Here is a 24,553-nt window from a genome sequence, read left to right on the forward strand (position 1 = left end):
TCCTAAACAAACCTTTTTTATGACAAAACGATAAAAGGTATCAAAATAATTCCTTCACTGTGAGTACCAGCAAGGTCTGATGATCAATCTGCACAAGGCTCATGTGTCTACCTTGATCGGTTTACGTGAGGCGGAGATTCAAAAACATGTGAGTTTAAGGATTTTTTGTTCAGATTTTTTCTGAAATTCCTATAGATTTCCTATATAGGGTGAGTTGACTTTGCGTTGCTTTGGGGCGTGTTGCTGAAAAACTGTTTGTCGCACATCAACGAGGGTGACATTTTCTTAATCGCGAAAGAGCATCCTACGTTTTTATGCATAATTTGTATAGGTATAGTGAAAATTGAGCGAGTGAAGAGAGTTTGTTCGTTCTTTTTCAGGTTATTCAAAAACCTACAGTGTACACTCTAGCGACACGAACATTCCGTCATTGGATTACATTATAAAACTGAAAATCTGAAAAAATTGTAATAAAGTTTGAATCAAAATTGTAGAAAAACTGTAAAAGATATCAAAAAGTTGAATTATACAATAATAGCAGAAGGCTGTGAAAGCATTTTAAAAGTTGAATGGTGTTTCTAGCTGAAAGTATACGGAAGTAGTTAAATGGCAAAAACAGTGAAGTTTTAGCAGAATGTTTGAGGTTTCCCATTCATTTCAATGGGAGCAAAAAAACCATAAAAAGCTGAATATTTTAAAAAGTATAAAAGCATTCACACAATAAAGAGAAACAGGATCTCAATAGCGTGTATGAATTCAGCATTCACATAATTACCCTTTTGGGGTGAATTGAATTGAACTGCATTCAATTGAACACGGTAAGGAGTCTTATAAATTCAATTAATTTTGGCCTAAACATCCTTAGATTGGACCAAGATCAGGTTGGTTATGTTATCCCTTTGAGATGTTTTCTCATTCAGACTAACTGGTGAACATAGAATATGTGAAGTCTGCACATCCTCAGTCCGCGGCAGTTTGAGATTTCAAGCATAGTCGAGCATACTATTTTCCCACATTTCTCGTGACAACTTCGTACATTTTCCACACTTTCCGCTGTGCTGTTTTAAATTCTACCAAATCTGGTAGTTTGAGGAGGCAGTAATCTTCAAATAAGGTATTGGTGTGATTATGAAAATCTGCCTTACGAACCATTCTGAAAGCTCTTTTTTGTAACATGCAACCCAATTAAGTCAAACATACAAAGAAATCAAAACCAGTACTCCATAGAATAAGTCAATGATGTCATTATTATTATGAATATATTATTTTCCATTTAATATTAATATTTTAGGAAATAATAATTTGGTCTGCTATGTGTTGTCCAGTGAATACCAGCCCAATAAGGCAGTGCTACTAGGACAATAGTTAAAGGGGTGAGCCAAGCTCTAACATTACTGAACAGTAAAACTCTGCACACACATGTAATAAATTCACACAATTTCTTAAAATACAAAGATTTATTAACAAAAATAAGTCAACTCAAAGTCAAACATATTTCAATCAATAAACTCTTTACTTTTTTAAATTGTTTTTTAATTAGCTATCACATTTAGTGAATTATAGTCAGGGAAATATTATTTTCCTAGGCTGGAAACTAACAAGCTTTCTGGATAAATGATTCTTAATGGACTCGTAAGATGGCGGCAAGTCACGCGTTACCCCTGCCTTGACTGGCACTGGCCGTTAGCGGTTTTAGCTAACAAAAGAAGCTTATTGCTTGTTACCACTCCTTAAAATCAAACATGTGCCTTTAAAATACTATCAATAAAAGGGTTAAAATACTTAAGCATTGACGGCGCGTTTTGGCCAATCTATGTTTGAAAACCACCCTTTAAATAAAGTTTGTGTTTAAAAACACAGCCCACATCATTAGCTGAGCAGCTAGACTGTTAGCACTTATCTGAGTTTCTCAACACAAACCAAAAAACAAACATCATTAATTAACAATTAGATTATTTTATGCTAAGCTAATCTTCTCTGGCCAAACACTAACTCTCACGTGGACAAGACAAGGTTTCCTGGGCGACGAGTTTAGGGAAGCGAAACTGTGCTGGTAATCCAAGTGCAGACTGAATAAAGGGACAGTTGTTGCAGCTGGAGGGGCGTTGGCTGGTTGGCCCGGATGAACTGTACTACAAAGGCACGTTCAGCTCCTTCGGTGGCTGCCGTGCGATGGGGTAGCTCTAGCTACCTGGACATTCACGCAGAAAGTCATGCGAGGCTGCGGTCCCGATGCCTTCTTCTCCAGGCCATGGGGAAAATCTGCTTTAATTAGGGCTGTTTTAGGAGGCCTCAGAAGAAAAGCCCAACCACACTTGTCTTATTACACCCTTTTATGAATGAATACTAAATACTTGAACAGCAAAATTATTACTTAACTTTGATTTATACAATCGTCGTGATCATACACATATTCACTTTTGGATCCGAGTTGAAGAGATATGTCTGCTCACCGGCAAGGAGACATTCATGCGTCCGGTTCTCCCGCTGGAAATCCGTGTGGTAGAGGCCGCCATGTTGGAACACGGTGTTTTTGTTCAAACAGTGATGTCACAGGGAGTCAGCTATGACTCCTCTTCCTGGGCTGGGTTAGGTGCACCTTAGTGTGACATTGAAAGGTGTAGAAAAGTTCATACTGGCCTTCGATTATGTATAGTTCAGAGTCCATGTTCATCCATGTTGTAACCCATTAAAAACGTTTCTCATTACCAAAGTATTGTACAGAATAGGATGAGTGGTGAAATTCAAGAAATCTTCACAAAAAAAGGCTTACTGTTTATAATCATACTAAAGGCAATGATTTCATCTGCATTTATAAACTTCTCAATGTTCCAGGCAATACTTTTAGAGCGATAAGTAAGTCTACTGAACATAGAGAAGTAAAAAGAATAATCAAATGAGTTGTCCAAGAGCCAAACAAAACTCACAGAGAGCCTCAGAAAGAACTGGAAATAACAGGTACAGTTTTTATTATGAAAATATTAGGTAATGCACTCAATGTCCTCCATGCATTTTTGTAGGTATGTTCGATACTTATTCCCCGTTTCGTTTCGTTACTAATTGGCTTTGAATCTGTTAAGAATTTTATGTCAATAGAAATAATAGAACTATATTTACTGAGGAAAATGTTCAATTCAATTCAAAAATACTTTATTAATCCCAAAAGGAAATTAAATGTTGTTGTAGCTCATTATGAGGGGTTCCTCAAAGAGCCGTTGTAGATGCTGATGGGTGTGGGCAGGAAGGATCTCCTGTAGCGCTCCGTCTTACAGCAGATCTGAAGAAGCCTCTGACTGAAGACACTCTGTTGTTGTAGGACAGTCTCATGAAGAGGATGCTCAGGGTTCTCCATAATGTTCTTCATTTTATGAAGAATCCGTCTTTCCACAATGATCTCCAGAGGTTCCAGAGGAGTCCCCAGAACAGAACCAGCTTTTTTTATCAGCTTCTTGAGCTGTTTTAAGTCCCTGGCTCTGATGCTGCTTCCCCAGCAGATGATGGCAGAAGAGATCACACTTTCCACAACAGACTTATAGAAGATATGCAGCATCTTGCTGCAAACACCAAAGGACCTAAGCTTCCTCAAGAAGTACAGTCTGCTCTGTCTCTTCTTGTAGATGGCTTCACAGTTGCATCTCCACTCTAGTCTGTTGTCCAGGTGAACACCAAGGTATTTATACTCCTCCACCACCTCCACTTCTTCTCCCATGATAGAAATAGTTTTTGACTTATTCCTGTTTCCCTTAAAATCTACAATCATCTCCTTTTAGTCACGTTCAAAATGAGATGATTGTTTCCACACCATGCCACAAAGCGGTCCACCACCTTCCTGTACTCAGCTTCTTGTCCATCTCTGATCCACCCCACGACTACAGAATCATCCGAGTATTTCTGCAGATGACAGGAGTCTGTCTTGTACTGGAAGTCTGAGGTGTACAGAGTGAAAAGGAATGGTGAGAGTACAGTCCCCTGTGGTGCTCCTGTGCTGCTGACTACCTGGTTAGACTCACAACCCTTCAGTCTCACAAACTGTGGTCTGTTTGTCAGGTAGTCTTTGATCCAGGAGATTGTTGAGGCCTCCACCTGAGTCTTCTGGAGTTTCTGACAAAGCAAATCAGGTTGGATTGTATTAAATGCACTGGAGAAATCAAAGAACATGATCCTCACAGTGCTACTGGCTTTGTCCAGATGACAATGGGTTTGTTGAAGCAGGTGTATGATGGCATCTTCAACTCCAACTCCACAGCGATAAGCAAACTGAAGGGGGTCCTGATGGTTTACTGTTTGCTTACTTAGGTGGGCCAACAGGAGTCTCTCTAGGACCTTCATGATGTGAGATGTCAGGGCAACAGGTCTGTAGTCATTGAGGACTGACACAAGACAGGAGGTCTTCCACAACCTTTCAACCTCTGTACTAATATTATTTCACCTCTCCGTTCTTTTGCGCAGGGCGCCTCAGAGTGCCTAATCGCGCATGCAGAAGGCTGAGTTTGAAGTTGTTTTGTGAGCAGATACTTTATGTTTGTGGTCCGGACGGACCCAGTGAGGCAAAGACTACGTCCTGCTTTGCTTTTAATCAGAATGATGGATTACAGGCTATTGCGCAGTAGGATGGTGTGCACATGGGGTAGCTGCTTAGCGCTGTGTCTGGCCTGACAACACCATAGGAGCGTGCACAGCTTGTTAACTGTGTTGCAGCTTAGATCAATATTAACAATTAAAAAGACAAATATGTCTATCAATTAATTTATTAGAGGTTTGCCCACCGTTGGACCTTCAATTCTTTTCGGAGGCTCCCTGTGTTCTTTGTTTTGGTTTTTTTTTGAGAGTATTTGTTTGATGAGTTTGGAGTTTATCATAAACAGCCACAATATATAAGCCTGAACATAATATTTGAAGCATAAATATAGTTTGTGGGAAGAATTTCCTATCTGTATGTAAATTTTAATACATGGCATCACATTACTGTTCTGCAAAGAATTTAAATCTATGTACATAAAAATAAATTATTTTCCAATGAATATACAGAATTCATTTTGTTTGTTTTGTCTATATTTTAACAAAATACTCCATGTTTGATTGTTTAAATTGTTTTTTGGTGACACAAAATAATTTTTCACTATATAAACCCTCCCCTGGTATAATTTCACATTTAAACAATGTAAGCAAACTGATCCAGATCCGACTGCCCTGCAATGACACAACTGTCAATAATGCAATGTGTTTTGTTTAGTGACAAGGTTAAAGAATACACCGTCTTTCTTACCACATGGAATAGACCGCCTTAAAATTGTGATTTTTCACCTGCTAAGAAGTGTTTGTAGCATCCAGTTTGCAAATGAAGGATTGAATCTGCCTTATAATGACTTCATTTCTTTCCTATTAATTATATTATCAACATCAAATCACAGTGGGTCCTTTGCATGATGTGCAATTACAGTTACACGGGCTGTACATCATTCTGTAGTGGATGATCAGTTATGTGTGCACCAGTGGCGGATGCTGGTCTTTCAAGGAGGGGAAGCTCAATTTCAAGATCGCTGATTCTCTCATTTCGCTGTCAATCAAAAAAGGATTCAGCCTCAGACAGATTATTCAATCATCATGCAGAAGCTGAGCGTCCGGGCCAGCCGATGCCAGCCCACTGCCCATAGACCCCCAAAGACGCTGAGCGTCCGATGGGCGGGACACAACCCAGCATTTATCCAATGACTCGTCTCGTTTCGCTGCAGCCAAGGCTGCCCCATAGACTCCCACAGACACTGAGCGTCCAATGGGCGGGATAAAGCCCAGCATTTTTGCTTTGCTATTGAACTCACTGTTTAAAGCACTGTAAAGCTGCGGGAATGAGTGAGAGGAAAGCCGCGTCGTTACCAGGAATAAGAAGCTGATTCTGAACAAAAGTTGAGCGCGTTGTAGCGCATATTTAGTCAATGACTTGTACACACAACAGTATATATTTGATCACTTATTTTTTGACATTTTAGGGGAAGCTGAGCTTCCCTTGCAATCTTACAGCAATCGCCACTGGTGTGCATTAGAGGGTGACACGGGAGTGGATTTTCTCTCCTGTCCCATCCCGCTCCCACAGAAAAATGTCTTGTCCCATCCCAATCCCAGGCCAGCATAACGAAAAAAATCCTGTCCCGTCCCACTCCTGGTAAATTGACTCCCATCCCACTCCTGTGCCACTCCCATTTTTGTTTTCTTCATTTAGTCTTTTGGCAATTTCTTTCTTTGAAGGACCAGTTAGGTCCCTGTTTTTAGCTGTAGTAAAGGCCAGTTAAAGTAAAAAGAATAATAATGAAGAAATAATAAAATATCAAACAAGGAAACAGACCATGCCTATCTTAGTTGAATAAACAAAATGTACCTAGTTGTATTTTACTTATTTATTAAGTGATCGTTTCCTTTGAACAATGACATCACTTTTATGTTTCAAGTTGCTGGAACGAAAGAAAAATGCACCTAGTAAGAGAACTGTACTTGATGAACAAAAGGGCAAAAAGGCATTACCTTCATAATTTAGAAACTGTACCTCAATGGTTCACAGCCCTGGTCCTCAGGGACCCCTTCCCTGCAAGTTTTAGATGTGTGTCTGCTCCAGCACACCTGATTCAAATTCTGACATGACCTCCTATACAGGCATCAAGAATGGAGGGTCAAACTGGACAAAATTAATACAATAAAATCATCATTAAATAAATAAATGTTGTGAATGTCCCATAAGTGAAGTAAATGTAACATGAAAGAAATGTAACATTAAATGTGCCATTAAATTAAAGGTACCATTTATTTATTTAATACATCATTAGAAACAATAAATGTACCATTATATCATGAAATGGACTATTATGCAATTAAATGTGCCACTGAATAATTAAGTATAATTTTAAAGACAACATGACCTAATTAGTGGTACACTTAATATTTAATGATGTATTAAATAAATTGTACATTTAATGGTACATTCAATTTTTTTCTATTTCACAACATATTTATTTAATATCTTCCCTTGATGAAGCCTTTCTATACGGAGCCCGCGAGGGGACAAGGGGGGATTTTTTTCTTTTTTGTGTCCCCACGCAATAGTCTTTGCGTTATTTCGCAATACTTTGTGGGATAGTTTCCAAACCAGATAACTGCAAAAATGAAACAAACACTACACCCGTTTTGAGATTTATTGAGTTTTATTTTGAAATCAGCCTTAAATAAAATTATCTTCAAATCAGACTAAAAGACAGTTTTTATCCACAAGCTGTCAAACAAACTACTGAACTCTGGACAATAATGCTGCATGAAACCACATCTGTGACGCTTTGTTTGCTTATTGCTGCTGCATGATGTGTACTTTTTTTTTGTACGCCATTATTGCTTTTGTTTTTATCGTGATTTGAACGGTTCTTCTTATCCTAAGCATTTAATCACATTGTTTTACATTGCGTGTTAACCTGCATATGACAAATAAACCATATCAATGACATATCAGGTTTCTGTGTGGTTTTGTAAACGCAAACATTTTGAAGATCTGACCCTTAATGCTTAATAGTTCTTCACTAGCTGATCATCGCCAAATAAATAACCACTGGCTTCTATATAAATAACCTTTTAGTGCAAACGTCACAATGTTTTAAGTCTTTATAAACAACTGCTTGAAAAAAATGCTTTGACGTTTTAAGACCATCGACATGTTAGGCTCAGTGATTCTAAACCTGGGGTACTCGTACCCCTAGTGGTACGTGAGCACATTGCAGGGGGTACGTGGAAACATTTAATACTTTATTTCCAAGATGACGGGTTAATATCATGAGTTAGTAGGGATAATTCTTACATGTGTGATACTTTATAAGGAGCCAGGTGCAAAATACACTCATGCTTTTATCAACCAAAAAAGCAAAAAAGGCACAATAAAACAACTACAGGTAGGAAATACTAGAGCAACAGCTGTTTCCTTTCTGCCAATCTATCAAAGCTTACCAAGGAAAAGCAATCTCAGGTCTCTCATTAAAACTCAGTTAAATGATGAAAACAGCGTAAAGCTAATAGTGAGCCTAAATATTATTTTTGTTAAGTGTTCTGTTGTTAATTTTTTGACTTTTCAGGTTTAAATGTCTGTTTATTGGGAACTTATTCAAAACGGCTCCAGTTTTTGTTATAACAAAAGCAGGTTTATTACTTATGTTGATATTGTATTTATTTGTATTATTTATTCACTTTCACGGCAACAGTTATCTTTATGATAAATGCCTAAGAAGAAAATGTTGAAGTTAAAGAGATTAAATAAAACAGTTTTCATGTAATGTAGTACATTTTATTTTTACTAACAAGATTGACTGAGGGCAGCATTTCCCTACCATTAACCAATCGGGGTGCCCCGCCCCACCAACAAGGTAGTAATAGTACATTTTCACAGTTAATCTCATTCATTTTATTAGATCAGGTCGTGAGAAATTTCTATCCCTGCTTTGTCGCTAATCTATTTTTTATGGCCAAACTTGACAAAAGCTGGACGAAAACACACTCCTCATACTCTGCGTTGCTGACACTGATCCGCTGAGTTACGTGCACTCGCACGCAGGTGAACACACACTCCCAACAGCAGACAGAGTGCACAGAAAAACATGTCCTGGAAAGCAGGCAAGGATATCTGCAATTTTTAAAAGTACCGAATTTCCTTCTGATGGTAGCACTTCCTCTCCTGCGAATTGCAGCAGGGATAACTCTCCTACTCCTGGTACATATGGCGAAGGTACAAATACACAAAATGACCCAAGTGTTTCATGCCCTGCCCCTGACACACAGCTAAGGTCCATTCACCAACGAATAAAAGGTTCTGACCTGGCTTGGCTGTCGAAGGTGGGCATAATCCCCCTGCCCCGCCCAGAATTCTACACATTTGTGCATCCACTTACCTGTGATTGGGCAACATTCCAGTTAATATTTTAAGTTTTTTTTCTTTATTGTTTTATTTGTTCTACAAGTATTGTATTGTATTGTATTTACAATTTAACAAAATATCGACAAAACTGAACAACAGTCATTAACCAGAACAAAGTAGATAACTAATAACAGTTAAAACCACCCTAAAACCACCCTCATCTGTAATCATGCGGTGTGACACATAACCATATGTGTCTTCCATAGACACAAGGGGATGAACTCCATTTCAATGCAAGTCTGCCTTTTCCAGGACTGGCTGCCAGATGTCCAGAAACCTCTCCATATTGTCGTGAAGAGCATGGTTTCGTTTTTCCAAGGGGAGTATACTGAGTACCTCAGTGTTAGGATTATGATTATTGATTAATTAATATTCATCAGGAATTATAATTAAAAATCAGAATTTGACAAAATCAATTTCTTAACCAAAAATCCTCATTTATGAATCGAAACCAGAGATGTCTTCTGGTGTTGTAATTGTGGCTCAACGCCTTTGATAATTACAACCATTAAATACTCAGTAATAATTAATAACTATTACTAGATGTCACTGTTTAATTAACCGTTTCTGCCAAAACGTGGAGAACTTTAACCTTATTTTGACTGACAAATCACTCTTTCACAAAATAAACACAAACGACTTCTCTTTATCTACGTGAATATTTATTAAATCAACAGCCTGATCCACCTCGCTATCCGATTCAATAATCTTCACCTAATCAAACATGCGAAGTTCTACACAGAAGGGTAAAAAAATATCTAACTAAACAAAATAAAAACAGCAGTGAGTGTGTATGAGATCAAACCAGCAGTTATGGCAGTTATGGCAAAATAAAAAGGGAATATGGTTGAACAAAGCTTTAAGAGCGCCCCTCCCAAAGTGTAGCTCAGCGGGACACAGGCAGCCATAAACCTTCCTCTCAGCAAAGTTGTAAAACCCAGAGGACAAAGAATCATAAAACCTTTGGCAGCAAGCTAGTAAAACACGAAGTTGAAGACAAAGAAATGGTTGATTTTCACCATAAGGTTATTATACAGTTCAGTTTTAAATGTGCCCTGAGCTTGCTCTCAGGTGTTACAACAATACGGCAAAACACACAAAGTCGGGTAGCACAGCGGCTTCCAGATATCCACAGCACATCAAAGTTTCAATGAAAGGTTGCATGCACATACAATTCAGAACACATTAGACTATAAGTGGCGATTCTACATCGCACTAAAACCCTACTCTACCCTGTCCAAGCTATTCCTAATAAAGAAATAAAAATAAAAGGGTGGATTTTACTTGTTGAAATCTTTCTTCTGGGGCAGCGAGTGAGAGAGAAAAGGGGGGTAAAGAGTTCCGCGCGTCTCAGCAAAGCAGTCCATTTTCTTCCTTGGTGGCTTCCGTGGCAGAAAGGTAGAAAAATAATGACCGACCATCACTGGTACAAAAAAAAGGAGAAAAATTGCGTCTCGTTGAAAACTCCGTGGTTTTTTTGGCTTCGATCTGTAAAGTTGAAAACTTACAAGCCTTCTTATTCCTGTAAGCTTAATTCGCTTAATTTTCTCGTTGGCCAACGAAGGAGAATGAATGAAATCCACTTCGGACCTCTTCTCCAGAATGCTGCTTCAATTGCGTGGTAACTGTGTCTTGGCCCCAAGCTGAAAGCGCCTCCTTAAAGAGGCCACCTTCCTATATAGTGTCTTGTGGCGTCAGATATGTGACGCCCTGTCATATTAGCCGCTGTGTCTGCTGGGATTCGTATTAGCGGACTATCCTGGGATACAAAATGGCCGATGACGCCAAAAGGCCTGGGAGCGTCCAGCAATGTGCAAATGGTCCAATATTCAGCACAACATGTGGTCCAACATCAGTATACCAATCCTCTATTTTGGGACAATTTTTAGAAATCCAGAATTTGAGGATTATCTCTCTTGCTACATATAAAATGATTTCAATCAGCTTAGCATTGTCTATGTTTCTTGTGCCACATCCCGAAGCTATGAGAATGCACTGGGAAGGCGAAAGTTTCACATCATAACCCATCAATGTAACGATTAACTTTTTTACATCTGTCCAATATTTTTGCACTTTGACACAATTCCATCACATATGTACATATGTGCCAATTTCACAGCTACATTTTCCACATATACCTGAGCTCAAACCCAGTTTACCCCTCAACAGTGGCGTGAAATGAAGCCTGTGTAAAATTTTAAATTGGTTTACAACTTACAATTTCAAATGTATTTTTGATTGGTTAAGTCCACCTTCTGTTGTCTATCTTTTCTCCAAGAACATTCTGCCATTGTCTTCTCATATTATCTGTTGAAAAGGAAAGATCTGAGGTAAAGTTGTTCATGTGCCTGTTGTAAACGTAACATAAATTTTTACCCTCTTATAACTTATAAACGGACAATACTTTAAAGAGACATTAACACAATTCCTAGATTCCATATCAATCCATGTGTTTGACACCTCAGGATTTACCCATTCGTATGTATAACGCATTTGTGCTGTCCAATAATACAAACAGATTTTGGGGACCGCCAAACCTACCTGATCTTTGCTTCTCTGTAATTTACTTTTTTTCATCCTTACTTTCTTTCTCTGCTAAATAATGTGTTAACATTTTATCAAGTTTTACAAAACAGCTACTAGGAACTGAATTTGGCAACATCTGTAATGGATACACTAGCCTGGGTAGTATATTCAGTATAGTATATGCCAGGGTTTTTGCATCAACATTTATGAAAGAGATTGGTCTATAGGATGCTGGGTCTTCCGGGCTCTTGTTCTTTTTCCAGATTAAACATATGTACACCTGTGCCATTGTTTCTGGAAGGTGGTGAACTGTAGTGACACTGTATTTACATGCTCTTAGTAGGTAGGGGACGATTTCCTTGTTAAAGGCTTTAAACCATTGCACAGGATACCCATCTGGGCTGGGTGATCTTCCACTGCGCATCAATGAAATGGCCTTCCAAATCTCTTGCTCCTCAATAGGTCTGCCTAGATTCTCATGCTGCTCCTCTTTTAGAGTTGAAAGTTTTATTTGGGAGAAAATATTTGACTAAATTCTCCTTGGTGCTAGTAAGTTCAGACTTATACAAGGATTTATAAACGGAAACAAAAACAGAGCTGATTTTGTGTCTAATTGTCTTGTCTCTTTAGGGGCTGTAATTGCTTCAATGGCATTGTTAGTTTACTTTTTTGTTTAAGTAAGTGCGCTAGATACTTACTGGGCTTGTTACCATATTCATACAGACTTCTGGTAAAACAATGATTTAGAAGCTTTCTCATCGAGAATTGAGTTCAAAGCGGCCCTAATTGCTTGCATTTTAATCCAGTTTGTCTTAGTGAGGTTAGTTTTATGAATCAACAGTGACTTCTTCAGATCTTTTTCCAGTTCATTCTGTTTCATCAAAAGTTCTTTCTTTCTATGCGACTGTATGAAAGAGGGAATCCCGGAATATAGGCCTTAGCAGCCTCCCACAAAAAAAAATTGTTTCCCTATTGTGGTTCTTATCAAAATATAATCTTAGTACTTCCTCCAACTTTTTTTTAAAGCCTTTATCGCCAAGAATATAGGAAGGAAACCACCATCTTGATGTTTCAAAAACATCAAGATGGACCGGGTCGTGGTCGCTAATATAGATAGATCCTATTTTGCATGTATATGTACCTGTCCAACATTGTGGTGCAAGAAAAAAGTAATCAATTTGGGAGTAGTAGTTATGTAAATTAGAGTAAAATGTAAAATCTTTCAGGGGTTTAGTGTTCTCCAGACATCTACCAGGTTGATATCATCTGGGACTCTGGCCAATATAGTCCCTGAGTAAGACTGCACACTGGTTATCTAAGTTGAATGTAACGAACAATTAAAGTCAGCTTCCAACAGTGTCAAGCCACTCTTATACACTCACCGGCCACTTTATTAGGTACACCTGTCCAACTGCTCGTTAACGCAAATTTCAGTCAATCACATGGCAGCAACTCAATGCATTTAGGCATGTAGACATGGTCAAGACGTTCTGCTGCAATTCAAACCGAGCATCAGAATGGGGAAGAAAGGTGATTTAAGTGACTTTGAACGTGGCATGGTTGTTGGTACCAGATGGGCTGTTGTGAGTATTTCAGAAACTGCTGATCTACTGGGACTTTCAAGCACTATCATCTCTAGGGTTTACAGAGAATGGTCCAAAAAAGAGAAAATATCCAGTGAGTGGCAGTTCTGTGGGCGCAAATGTATTGTTGATGCCAGAGGTCAGAGGAGAATGGCCAGACTGGTTTGAGCTGATAGAAAGGCAACAGCAACTCAAATAACCACCAAGGCATGCAGAAGATCATCTCTAAACGCACAACACGTCGAACCTTGAGGTGGATGGGCTGCAGCAGCAGAAGACCACACCGGGTTCCACTCCTGTCAGCTAAGAACAGGAAACTGAGGCTACAATTCGCACAGGCTCACCAAAATTGGACAATAGAAGATTTGAAAAAAAGTTGCCTGATCTGATGAATCTCGATTTCTGCTGCAACATTTGGATGGTAGGTTCAGAATTTGGCATCAACAACATGAAAGCATGGACCCATCCCGCCTTGTATCAACGGTTCATGCTGGTGGTGGTGGTGTAATGGTGTGGGGAATATTTTCTTGGCACACTTTGGGCCCCATAGTACCAATTGAGCATCGTGTCAATGCCACAGCCTACCTGAATATTGTTGCTGATAATGTCATCCCTTTTGACCACAGTGTACCCATCTTCTGATGGTTACTTCCAGCAGGATAACATGCCATGTCATAAAGCACGAATCATCTGAGACTGGTTTCTTGAACATGACAATGAGTTGTACTGTACTCAAATGGCCTCCGCAGTCACCAGATCTCATCTAATAGAGCACCATTGGGATGTGGTGGAATGGGAGATTCGCATCATGGATGTGCAACCAACAAATCTGCAGCATCTGTGTGATGCTATCATGTCAATATGGACCAAACTCTCTCAGGAATATTTCCAGTACCTTGTTGAATCTATGCCACAAAGGATTACGGCAGTTCTGAAGGCAAAAGGGGTCCAACCCGGTACTAGCAAGGTGTACCTAATAAAGTGGCCGGTGAGTGTATTCTGCCATATCAGATCCCACTCTGGTCCAAAACAAAGAATAGTATTGATGAAAGTAGTGAAAAGATATTGTCCCCTCTCTATGCTATGGAAATATTAATTGAACATTAAACTGAGGACCATACATAAAAGTGAGTGCTACCTTTTAGAATTGCAGAACATAAAATAGATTAATGCAATGAGGGCACTCCTCTTCAATGTATTTTAAAATATGAATTCATCCATTAATGAAATAGCAACGTGGTTGAAAACAGTCTCAATGTGGTTTTTTTTTAACCGTGTCCTGTCCAGCAGAGTAGCAGAGAATTGTTGTCTGAGTGCCAAAATAAAGCCCTACTTTCACTACTTGGGTTTACTTGAACCCATTCAAGCGCTAGGTAAATGCTTAGAAGAAATCAATGCTTGGATGTGCCAAAATTTTCTTCAGCTGGATCAAAACAAAACTGAAGTAATAATCTTTGGACCAAAGGAAGAGCGTTTAAAAGTTAGCACACAGCTTCAGTTAATACAGCTAGAAACCACCAGTCAGGCTCGAAACCTGGGTGTAATGATGGACTCAGAGGCACATAAAGACAGTAACAAGGTCGGCCTTCTATCACCTAAAGAACATCTCCAGGATTAAAGGACTAAGGTCTCAGCAGGACCTTGAAAAACAAATTAATGTGTTAATCTTTAATAGAATTGATTACTGCAACAGTGTCTTCACAGGTCTGTCACAGGTCAGTCAATCAGACAGCTGCAGTTGATCCAGAACGCTGCTGCCCGCATCCTCACTAGAACTAAGAAAGTGGAGCACATCACCCCAGTTCTAAGGTCCCTACACTGGCTCCCTGTATCTCAGAGAATAGACTTTAAAATACTTCTGTTAGTCTATAAATCACTGAATGGCTTAGCACCAAAATACATTACAGTTGTCAGTTTATCAATCACCCAGCCCTGTCAGGTCTTCTGGCTCAAATCTACTCTGCATACCCAGAACCAGAACCAAACATGGAGAAGCAGCTTTTAGTTCTTATGCTCCACTAATCTGGAATAAACTCCCAGAAAACTGTAAAATCTTAAGATTAAAAACTTATTTGTTTAGAGTGACCTTTGAATGTGTTATCTAAACATTATTAAAGTTTTCAGTCCAATTTTCCTTTCGTTTTCTTATCCATCATTCTATTCTCTTTATTTTTTTTAAATTACCTGCTGTTTGATTTTCTGTGACATTGTAATGTTTTTCCTTATGTACAGTGCCTTGAGTGCCTTGTTGCTGAAAAGCGCTATATAAATAAACTTGACTTGACTTTACAAGTGGAGCATTACGGCTAACGCTTTTAATGCTCTGCTTGATATTTATAAAGGAATCTTTATAAGAATCTGCTTTGGGATTATTTAAATTGTTATGGACACGGAGAAGGAGAAAATAATTGAGAGAAAGAAGGATGAAGAGATTACAAGATAACACCCTAGAAGATTGCTTCTACACCTGCAGAAACATATAATAACAGCATTGTTACCAAAAAGTGCACTGTAGTAATAAATGCAAGATGTATTTAGTGGTAACTGAGGCTTAACATAGAACATTTGTGTATCTGTCAACACCTAAGACAGACACGGAGGAGATCTGAGGCACAGACATCCAAAGCCCCTCCAGAGCATGGGAACCCCAGGAGAACCACTGCCGGGACTACCGCAACACCCCCAGAGAAGAGAAGGGGAGAGTTCCAGGGGAACCACCCAGCAGCCACAGTGCAGAAACCCCAGGCAGCTGCAGCGATGAGCCCACAGGGCCCGCCGGACGTGGTTTACACCGGAGCAGATCCAGCCATGGACCCCGAGACCCCGGGACATATCACTCCCTAAGCAGAGGCCTGACAGAGCCCAGGGGTCCAGGCCCCGGCAAGCAGCCACCGGGATTGAGCCAGCACACACCAAGGCACCCAGCCCCAGACACCAGGAACCACAAGTACACCAGCAGGCAGAGAGACCATCCACTGGCAGGGAGTGTGGTGGGGTGGAAATAGGCCCCACATTTGATGGGGGGCCTAAACTGATCCAGGAGAAAGAGCAGTCACAATCACACATTCCCACTCTCATGCGTACACATAAAAATACTCAACATAAAAATACTAACACCCACGCACCCAACCTAAAGACAAACAACAATGGATGTTGTACACTCACACTTCCCATTCATACTCTATACTCCCAGGTCCAGGTGCCAATACCCCATAGGGGCAACCAACCCCCGGACCCAGGTGGTCCTCTTCCTTCCGGGGGTAGAGACAGGCAGACGGCCCCAGCACCTGAACCTGGTCCCAGAACCCCCGCCCCGACCTCAGTCCCCAACGATCCCCATCCTCATGCGGAGAGGGGGTCATGTACAAAAGAGGGGTCTACATGGTCCAAACTAGCCCGCCAACCAGAGCGACACAGAATGAAATAGTCCCAGCTCCCCAAATAATTCCAATCCCAACCCCATGAGCCCCCCACCCTCAATGAACCCCAACACAAATTTCCCCACAGGGCCACCCCAACCAGGATACAGATATTGAACAGGACAGACACCACCATGCACTGCGTCCACAACGGAACCCCCGACCCCACACCAAGATGGGACAAACTCACCCGGCAAGAGGTCCCTGGCCAGCAGCAAGCACTCGGGGCCAGTGTCCCCCACCACGCACCCGCAACCACACAGACACACCACATCACTGCCTCTGCAACGATAGCCCAGGGAGAAACATTATCCAGCTCAGCTCTACCACCGCCGCTCAGCCGATCCAAAGTCCGTACTGTTTAACTATATTTATTGATTGCCAAATGCGCAGAGTCCCTGTTGTGCTCCGTTTGCCTATTTCTTCATTTAGACCAAAGTCGAAATCGCCCCCAAGAAGAAGTGAGCAATCCAAGTGTTTAGACACTGCAGAAAAAAGTATGGAAGAATAGGGGGTCCTCAACATTTGGGTCATATGTACTGACAATACATAACTTTTGGTTATGTATAGATATTGTTATTATTATAAATCTACTCTGGATCTGTAACTGTGTCTGACACTGTAAAGTTAATATTTTTGTTAATTAAAACTGCTACTGCTGTTTGCCAAGAATTATAGCACGCAGAAAACAAGTTAGGAAACATGTGAGATCATTTGCAGCTGTGACAGATTTATGAATCTCCTGTAATAAGACAACATCTGCCTGTAGTCTTTTAAGCTGATTAAAAACCTTTACCTTTTTCTCTCTGGTGCCAGCTCCATGCACATTCCATGTGACAAACCTTAGTGTATCCATAGTTGTGCGCGTGTAACTAAAGTTGGACAGCGCATGTCACCACAGAACCAGATAGACCCAAGTGAAATCAGTTAGTGCTTGGGGTTGCCTGATATAAAGTCCAGAAGCAGAGATATAGCAGAGAAAAAGGCAGAAAATTAAGAAGGTGCTGGGGGTAAGAGGGGGTGAGAGATATAATGTTAAGAAATATTTGTGTGTGTGTGCATGTTTGTGTGTGACAGAAAGAAAAAAGAGTGACAGAGAGGTGTGGTAATGAAGTAAATGAGACGTAGATGAGAGGAGACAAAAAGGAGCAGCTACCCAAAAGCCTAGCCTTGGCCACGCCCACACCAACCAATGTAAACATCATGCTGAGCTGTGCTTTACATTAGATTACAATTGCCAGTTATCTAACCAGTGTTGCAAGTTTTAGATTAACGTGGTGTTGCTCCTAATAAAGCCACGGAGTGATCTCCCAGTTTATCTACAGCCACTGTAGCTCTGGTGCCTTCGGTGATATATTTCTTCATGATTGGGAATAATCCTCGCCTCTGATCGAGGATCTCCTTTGCAAACTGGTCATGAACGCTGCAGTTTGTTCCCCGTAGCTCTCTGCCCCCACTTCTGACCTGCTCTTTTGCTTGTAGTGCTCGAACTTTGCTACAATAGGCCAAGGTCGGTTGTGATCTTCTTAGCTCCAAGCTGGTGAACACGATGGAATGGAATGTTTTTAACCTTGTCACTTGGGAGTTTCAGTTGACGCTGGAGAAATTCACGGACCGTGGATTCGGCGTCCTCTGCCGGGATGCCGGTGAACACAAGATTGTCTTGTATGCCCCAAGCTTGTATATCCAGGATGGTCTCCTTAATTTTTTTATTTTCTCCAGACAGCTGCGTCATTCCATCGGTAAGTGTTTTCATCCCTCAGCGTTTGGTTCTCAGTTGTGAGTGAAGCTAGTTGTTCCTGGCTGGACTCCAGAGACTCCCTCAGAGCTTGGAATTCCCTGTGGAGAACCTCCACCAATGCTAGACGAGCATCCAGGCTGGTTAGCTTCTTGTCGATAGAGTCCAGCACATCAGTGTAGCTTTTCTCTGGAGAGATAGTGGAGGTGCTGGCTGAGGACTCTGAACAGGTGTGTTTTGATGTTGGTGTGGTCATGGGTGGAGATTTATGTGGCTTGCCCATTACGTTTTCTAAACACTTGTCCACATAGCTCTCCAGGCTGTCCAAGGTTTCCTCGTCCAGCTTGTTTTATTGGGACAATAAGAGACAGTGGTTAGTATTTTCTCTGTTTGTCTTGAATTTATTGGCTTGTTTTACCTTAGCTTGTCGTGTTGTTTGTCTACCAGTTATTACGGCCATTGACACCGAAAATAAACACCAGTATACCGCCATATTACTTACGTACAGCTCTCGCAAAATCTCAGCTGCTCATCACCTCCTCCGCTGGTTCTCAATGTATTCTAACCAGGCAGGACTACCTGTGAGATCTTTAGGCGTAGTTCTGCATCTCCTCTGCATACCTCTGTGCCTCTGCTAGGGACTTGAAAAGACGTGTCATTCTGTAAGGGGGATCTTCTACACCTCTGTGTAGCCCTGACATTTTTTCTCCAGCACTGGTGAAAAATCACCACACAAATGTATGCAATTCCCAGACACCAAGATCTCTCCCAGGTTGTGAGTGCTTTGCATGATCAGCTGTTTATCCAAGCAGTTATGAAGACTAATGTTGATCACTCTTGGTCTGTTGATGCCAGGGTGAGGTTGAGCTGGGCTGCAATTGAACCTATCCACTTTGATCTAATCATTCTTTACTGTCAAATGTAAGATTTTTGGAAGCCATGTCTCAAAGAAGTCTTTGACATTGTCTCCCTCCATGCACTCTGATAAGTCTGATAGATCTTTATGTTATTACGTCGGAATTGGTTCTGCTGATCCTCGAGCCGAGTGGTGGCTTCCCTCAGATGGGTTTCCACCTGCTCTAGCCTCACTGATAGCTGAGTAGTAAGGTCCTCAGTGTCGGAGACTGTTTGCTTGACCTTGCCTATTCTTTTTTCTAAGTCTCTCACTGACTCACATATGGAGGTGACTGATTTTACAATCTGATCCTGTTTAACATCCATGTTAGCGCGGTTTTGCGCATCCAAGTTTTGCGAAGACCTCCTCACTTATTTGTGTTGCTATGTGGTCAATGTTGTCGCTCTTTGCCATCTTGTCAATGCTTTGGGTCCTTACCTTCTTCTGTGAGTTTAGTGGATTGAGATACAGAACTCATTTTTTGCTTTGCATCGTCGCCCAAATATCTTGCAAAGACATAACACTCTTGATTTTATGTTTTCTGCCAAGTTTATGTATCTCTGATACGTCCGAAATATTATAAGGTCCAGGGAACTCGCTGTCACACTGTTCTGTTACGCGACCGATCCATCAGTAAATATGTTTTTGTTTGTCATTTTAATTTCCATTGTGATTTCACACCTGTCTGCATTGATTGTGCATTAGGTCATTACTGCCAAAGGCCCACCACTGGATGTCACATCTCTAACAAAATCCAGCTGGCTCGGTTTAACATTTTTAAAGAATTTGACACAAAAAATATCTGGTTATTGTAATTGTGCTTTCTGTTTTTCAGATGCTTACACAGATGAGGACCTGATGCTTTACTGGAAAAGTGGGGATGAGTCCCTGAGTACAGATGACAGGATCTCTTTATCCCAGTTTTTGATACAGAAGTTTCACACGACCTCCAGACTGGCTTTCTACAGCAGCACAGGTTGAGAAGCTGAGAGTCAAACAAATGTTTACATGTATAATTACTTACGTATTTCTCACAACCCTCAGTGAATCTGTGTGGTACAAATTATAAATGGTTGTAAGCTATACAGTATTCTAACCTGAAAAAGACAAGGAGTGTACTGTGTAAAATCTAGTTTAAAACAATCAATATTTCACTTGATATACTAATGATGCTGTATGTTTGCTTTTGCCAAGATGTCTGCTGGGTAAATGATAAGGGTCTGATAGTATAAGGTTAGTAGTGAATATCTATATTTTGGGAGAGTGTGCTATTATCTGAAAAAAACAAACTGGAACTTTTGGGCCACAAATTTAAAAAGGTATGTGTGGCACAGAAACAGCCTAGCGCTTCACCAAAACACCATACCCACAGTGAAACATGGTGGTGGCAGCAACATATTCTGGGGTTACTTTTCTTTGGATGGAACTGGATTTTTGTCAAAGTGGATGAAATTATGTACAGTTCCAAATACCAATAAAGTCTGACCCAAATGATTCAAAGCTGAAGAGGAATGTTTATTTTTTTAGCATCCCCGTTATCCAAAATCACCAAAAGAACAAATTCACCTGAACACTCACTAAACACATCCATTGTGTTGTTTACCTTTTTTCAGGCTGGTACAATCGTCTGTACATCAACTTCACTCTGCGGCGCCACATCTTCTTTTTCCTGCTGCAGACATACTTTCCTGCCACTCTGATGGTCATGCTGTCTTGGGTCTCCTTCTGGATCGACCGTAGGGCTGTCCCAGCCAGGGTCTCTTTAGGTAGGAAATTCACTCAAACTTTTATGTTGGTTTAAATGGTAAATTGCCTGCACTTCTCTAGCACTTTATCAAGTCCCTAGAGACCCCAAATCGCTTTACACTACAATCAGTTATCCACCGATTCATACACACATTCACACACTGACAGTGGTATGCTACAGTGTAGCCACAGCTGCCCTGGGGCAGACTGGCAGAAGTGAGGCTGCCATACAATCGGCACCACTGAGGCCACTGACCACCATCAGCAGGCAAGGAGGGTGAAGTGCTCTGCCCAAGGACACAACGACTAAGACAGACAGAGGAAGGGTTCGAACCAGCAACCCACTGGTTACAGCACAAACCCCTACCTATGCTGCCACCCTCGCCCAATTTAAATGAGAAAAAGAAAACAATTTAAAGTTCTTTTTAACAAGGCATTGTATAGATCCTGAGACCTTAAACAAAATGAGGATGGTACAGATAATTTGTGTGGGGGTTGTGTGTAGTACCTACAGTATGAGTGGTTCTCTAACCAGAAGTTAATATCCATTTGGAGACTTGCAGTGAAATTCTCATAGGACAGAGAGAAGTCCATATTTATATATAGCAGCTACTAAAAAATGGCCATTCAGAAATGTATGACATCTAGAAGAGTCCAGACACAAAAATGTATTTGCTTGTGTTTTTGTTATACACTGGGGAAACCTATATAGACTGGGGAAACTCCAAGACCCCATCGATCAAGATAAATTCCACAGCCAGTGGGAATGGGAACAGGAATGTTGTTTGGTTGAAATGATACAAGGTTCAAAACGTTTATAATATAAAAAAAGGAAACATACCATTCAGTCTGACTGTTATAAAAATGTAGGCCCACTTAAACAGAGGAACTGGGTTCTTTTAGAGACCTTGTTCTGTGTTGTTTGGTTAATTTCGTACTCCTTCATTTTCTAAATCGAGATTGAAGTGACTGAGGTCTTCTACTGTTTAATGACAAGTAGTCAATGTACCAATGCAATTGGATCATGAGTTTTTTGTTGTTGTCATAGAAGGGAAGATTAGTGCCAAAAACAGTTGATGTAAGAGTATGTCAATAATTGTTGATAACTGACTGGCCATAAGCAACCATGAATCATAGGTTAGTGTGAATGTCTGCCAGTGACAAGGTAATCTGTGAAAGTGTGGAGGGTTGCATAATGATAGGGAAACACCAGTTTCAAAGATAATGCATGGATTTCAGACAGTACAGTATTATGACTTAGTCAATGGAAAAATATGTTTCCATAAATCCACCCTCCATGCTTGCCTGCAAATGAAGAGTAGCAGCCTGGTGCTGCTAATCTTTCTTTCTTTGCTGTTGGTAATTTACTGATAATCACATCTATTGCCTGTTAAAAGAGCTTAAAACTAGATTTTGTTCAGAAAGATCACCTGTGCACACCTGCCTGTGTTAAAATTTTGCTGTTGCAGACAGCTCTTAGCCATCTGCAGTCTCTTCCTGCAGGACTTTAAAAGGATTTCCATTGTATTTTATCAGATTTATGGTGAGTTACAGAGATACATTTATGTTCTCACACTTAAAACCTGCTTCAGATTCTGAAAAGATCACATTAACACAAAGCTAGTTTTGATATGGTGAGTTGAATCAAACCAGCTCAGAAGGAAAGATGGTGGGACTAAACTTTTGCAACAATTTCTAATATTTGTACAACGGCAGAGGTTTTAGCTTTCCTCACAGCCACAGGATCTGAGGACCACTGCACTCCTTCATATTCCAAATTATTCTTGCATCAAATGTAGGGACAACTGTCCACCTGCTAAAGACTGGACAAAACTAGATCATCAACAGGACAGTGATCCCAAATACAGCAGCAATTCTTCAGCAAAAAAAATAAAGAATCTAGATTTGTAGTGTTGTAAACAAAGCTTAGACCTTAACCTGACTAAATACTGGAACAGTTGTCAGTGAACCTCAATAAACCTGAGCAACATTGTAAAAAAGACTGGCTACCTCGTTGTGAGAGACCAATGATTAATCAGTCATGAGGTATTGATGGTGTGTGAGGTGGCTTTACCATGACTTCAATGAGCATCATGGGCATTTTCTTTTTCTCATGACTAGAAGTTTCTCAATCATCTATGTCATCACAACATGGAAATAATTTGATGCCTTCTTTTATTTCCTCTGGAACCCTCAGTGATCACTAAGAAAACACTTTGTTTTATTTTCTGTGCTTCAGGAATAACTACTGTCTTGACAATGTCTACCATTATAACCGGAGTCAACGCCTCCATGCCAAGGGTCTCTTACATCAAAGCTGTGGACATTTACCTCTGGGTCAGTTTTGTCTTTGTATTCCTTTCTGTGCTTGAATATGCAGCAGTCAACTATCTGACGACAGTAAGGGATGGTAAAGACCGGAAACTAAGAGACAAAATAAGAGAACAGGTATGTAATGCGTTCATAATGAATTATAAATAGTGGCAAAAATCTTTTTTCTCAGTCATGATTTCTTTAACTTTTTTTCACCCAGTCCCAAACACTGCCCTGCACTTGTGGCATACCTCATACCAAGACCATGATGCTGGATGGAATGTACAACGAGGCAGATGCAAACAGTCTGGCAGGGTACACCAGAGCCTCCATGTTAGCTGAAGATCCATCCGACAAAGAGGAGCAGATGGTGGTTCATCTTGCTCTGGACAATGAGTCCACAGAGACTAAGAAGAAGGGCACTCGCAGCTTCCGCTTCATCCAGAACACCCACACTATCGACACCTATTCCCGCATGATCTTCCCAGGCGCCTACATCCTATTCAACCTGATCTACTGGTGTGTGTACTGCTGAGTGTGCACATTTTAAAGTAATCAGTTTTAAAAGCTGTACCCTGTCTGCAGGTACTAAAGGAGTATCTCTACTTGTAGCCTACATGTCATTGTTAGACGGGATGACATCTAGAGATTAGAGAGCGTCTCCTTTCATAACAAAAATTGTTATGTACACTTGTCATATGTCAGCAACCTTTGTGGGCAGGGGTTCTCTGATTCTCTGTAAAAAAGAAAATAACTTATTTTTAACAAAAATATTTTGTTGTCAATTGAGGTGATTGTCAACCAGATATTCTGGTTTAAGATGTTTTTTTTTTTTTACTGATGTCTTGTTTGTTGAGACGACGTAGTAAGGTTTAGGTAAACTTTTACAATGGCCCTAAATCAATAGATTTCTGTTCATGTTTTCTTTAGTTTTCAGTTTAAGACAACATAAATGCTGGAATAATGAACTCGTATTTCACTTGTACTGTCACGTAACTGCCATGAAAAGGAATAATTAATAAATTATGGTTTTATTATATCAGGTATTCATTCTGACATATATCATACTCCTTCAACCACCTAAGAACCTAAGAACCGTGTTTTCTAGTTGTAGTCTCATGATATCCCTGTTTGAAATCTTGACAAAATATCATAATTTATCAGCACAACAATTAGCATGACAATTTGCCAAAACTTTACAAAATCTGTTTTAGTTCAATGGCTGTCTAACAATCTTTGGCCCATGTGGTAAATATGCAGGATCAGTAATTGTTTCTATGTTTGGCTGTGCAGCCTTGATGCATGACTTACAATGTTATTTTATGTTTGCCTCAAATTCAAAGCAAGGAACTAAAAGAGGCTGTAGGACCATTTTCATTTGTTTTTCGATACATG

The 24,553-nt window shown here is 40.3% G+C and overlaps 1 protein-coding gene across 3 annotated transcripts in view; it reads left to right on the plus strand.

Annotated features, from left to right (window-relative positions):
• Window positions 1–24,195, plus strand: part of LOC124882419 (gamma-aminobutyric acid receptor subunit rho-2-like) — a 55,176-nt gene extending 30,981 nt beyond the window's left edge. For all 3 annotated transcript variants that reach the window (XM_047388794.1, XM_047388796.1, XM_047388795.1), the window contains 4 exons: window positions 19,935–20,075; window positions 20,713–20,865; window positions 23,085–23,293; window positions 23,379–24,195. In XM_047388794.1, coding sequence (XP_047244750.1) covers window positions 19,935–20,075; window positions 20,713–20,865; window positions 23,085–23,293; window positions 23,379–23,693 — 818 coding nt within the window. In that variant the 3' untranslated portion in view covers window positions 23,694–24,195. The remainder of the gene's footprint in view (window positions 1–19,934; window positions 20,076–20,712; window positions 20,866–23,084; window positions 23,294–23,378) is intronic.
• Window positions 24,196–24,553: the final 358 nt, after the last annotated feature.

This window comes from Girardinichthys multiradiatus, chromosome 15 (genome assembly GCF_021462225.1).
Source record: "Girardinichthys multiradiatus isolate DD_20200921_A chromosome 15, DD_fGirMul_XY1, whole genome shotgun sequence".
NCBI classification, from domain to species: domain Eukaryota; kingdom Metazoa; phylum Chordata; class Actinopteri; order Cyprinodontiformes; family Goodeidae; genus Girardinichthys; species Girardinichthys multiradiatus.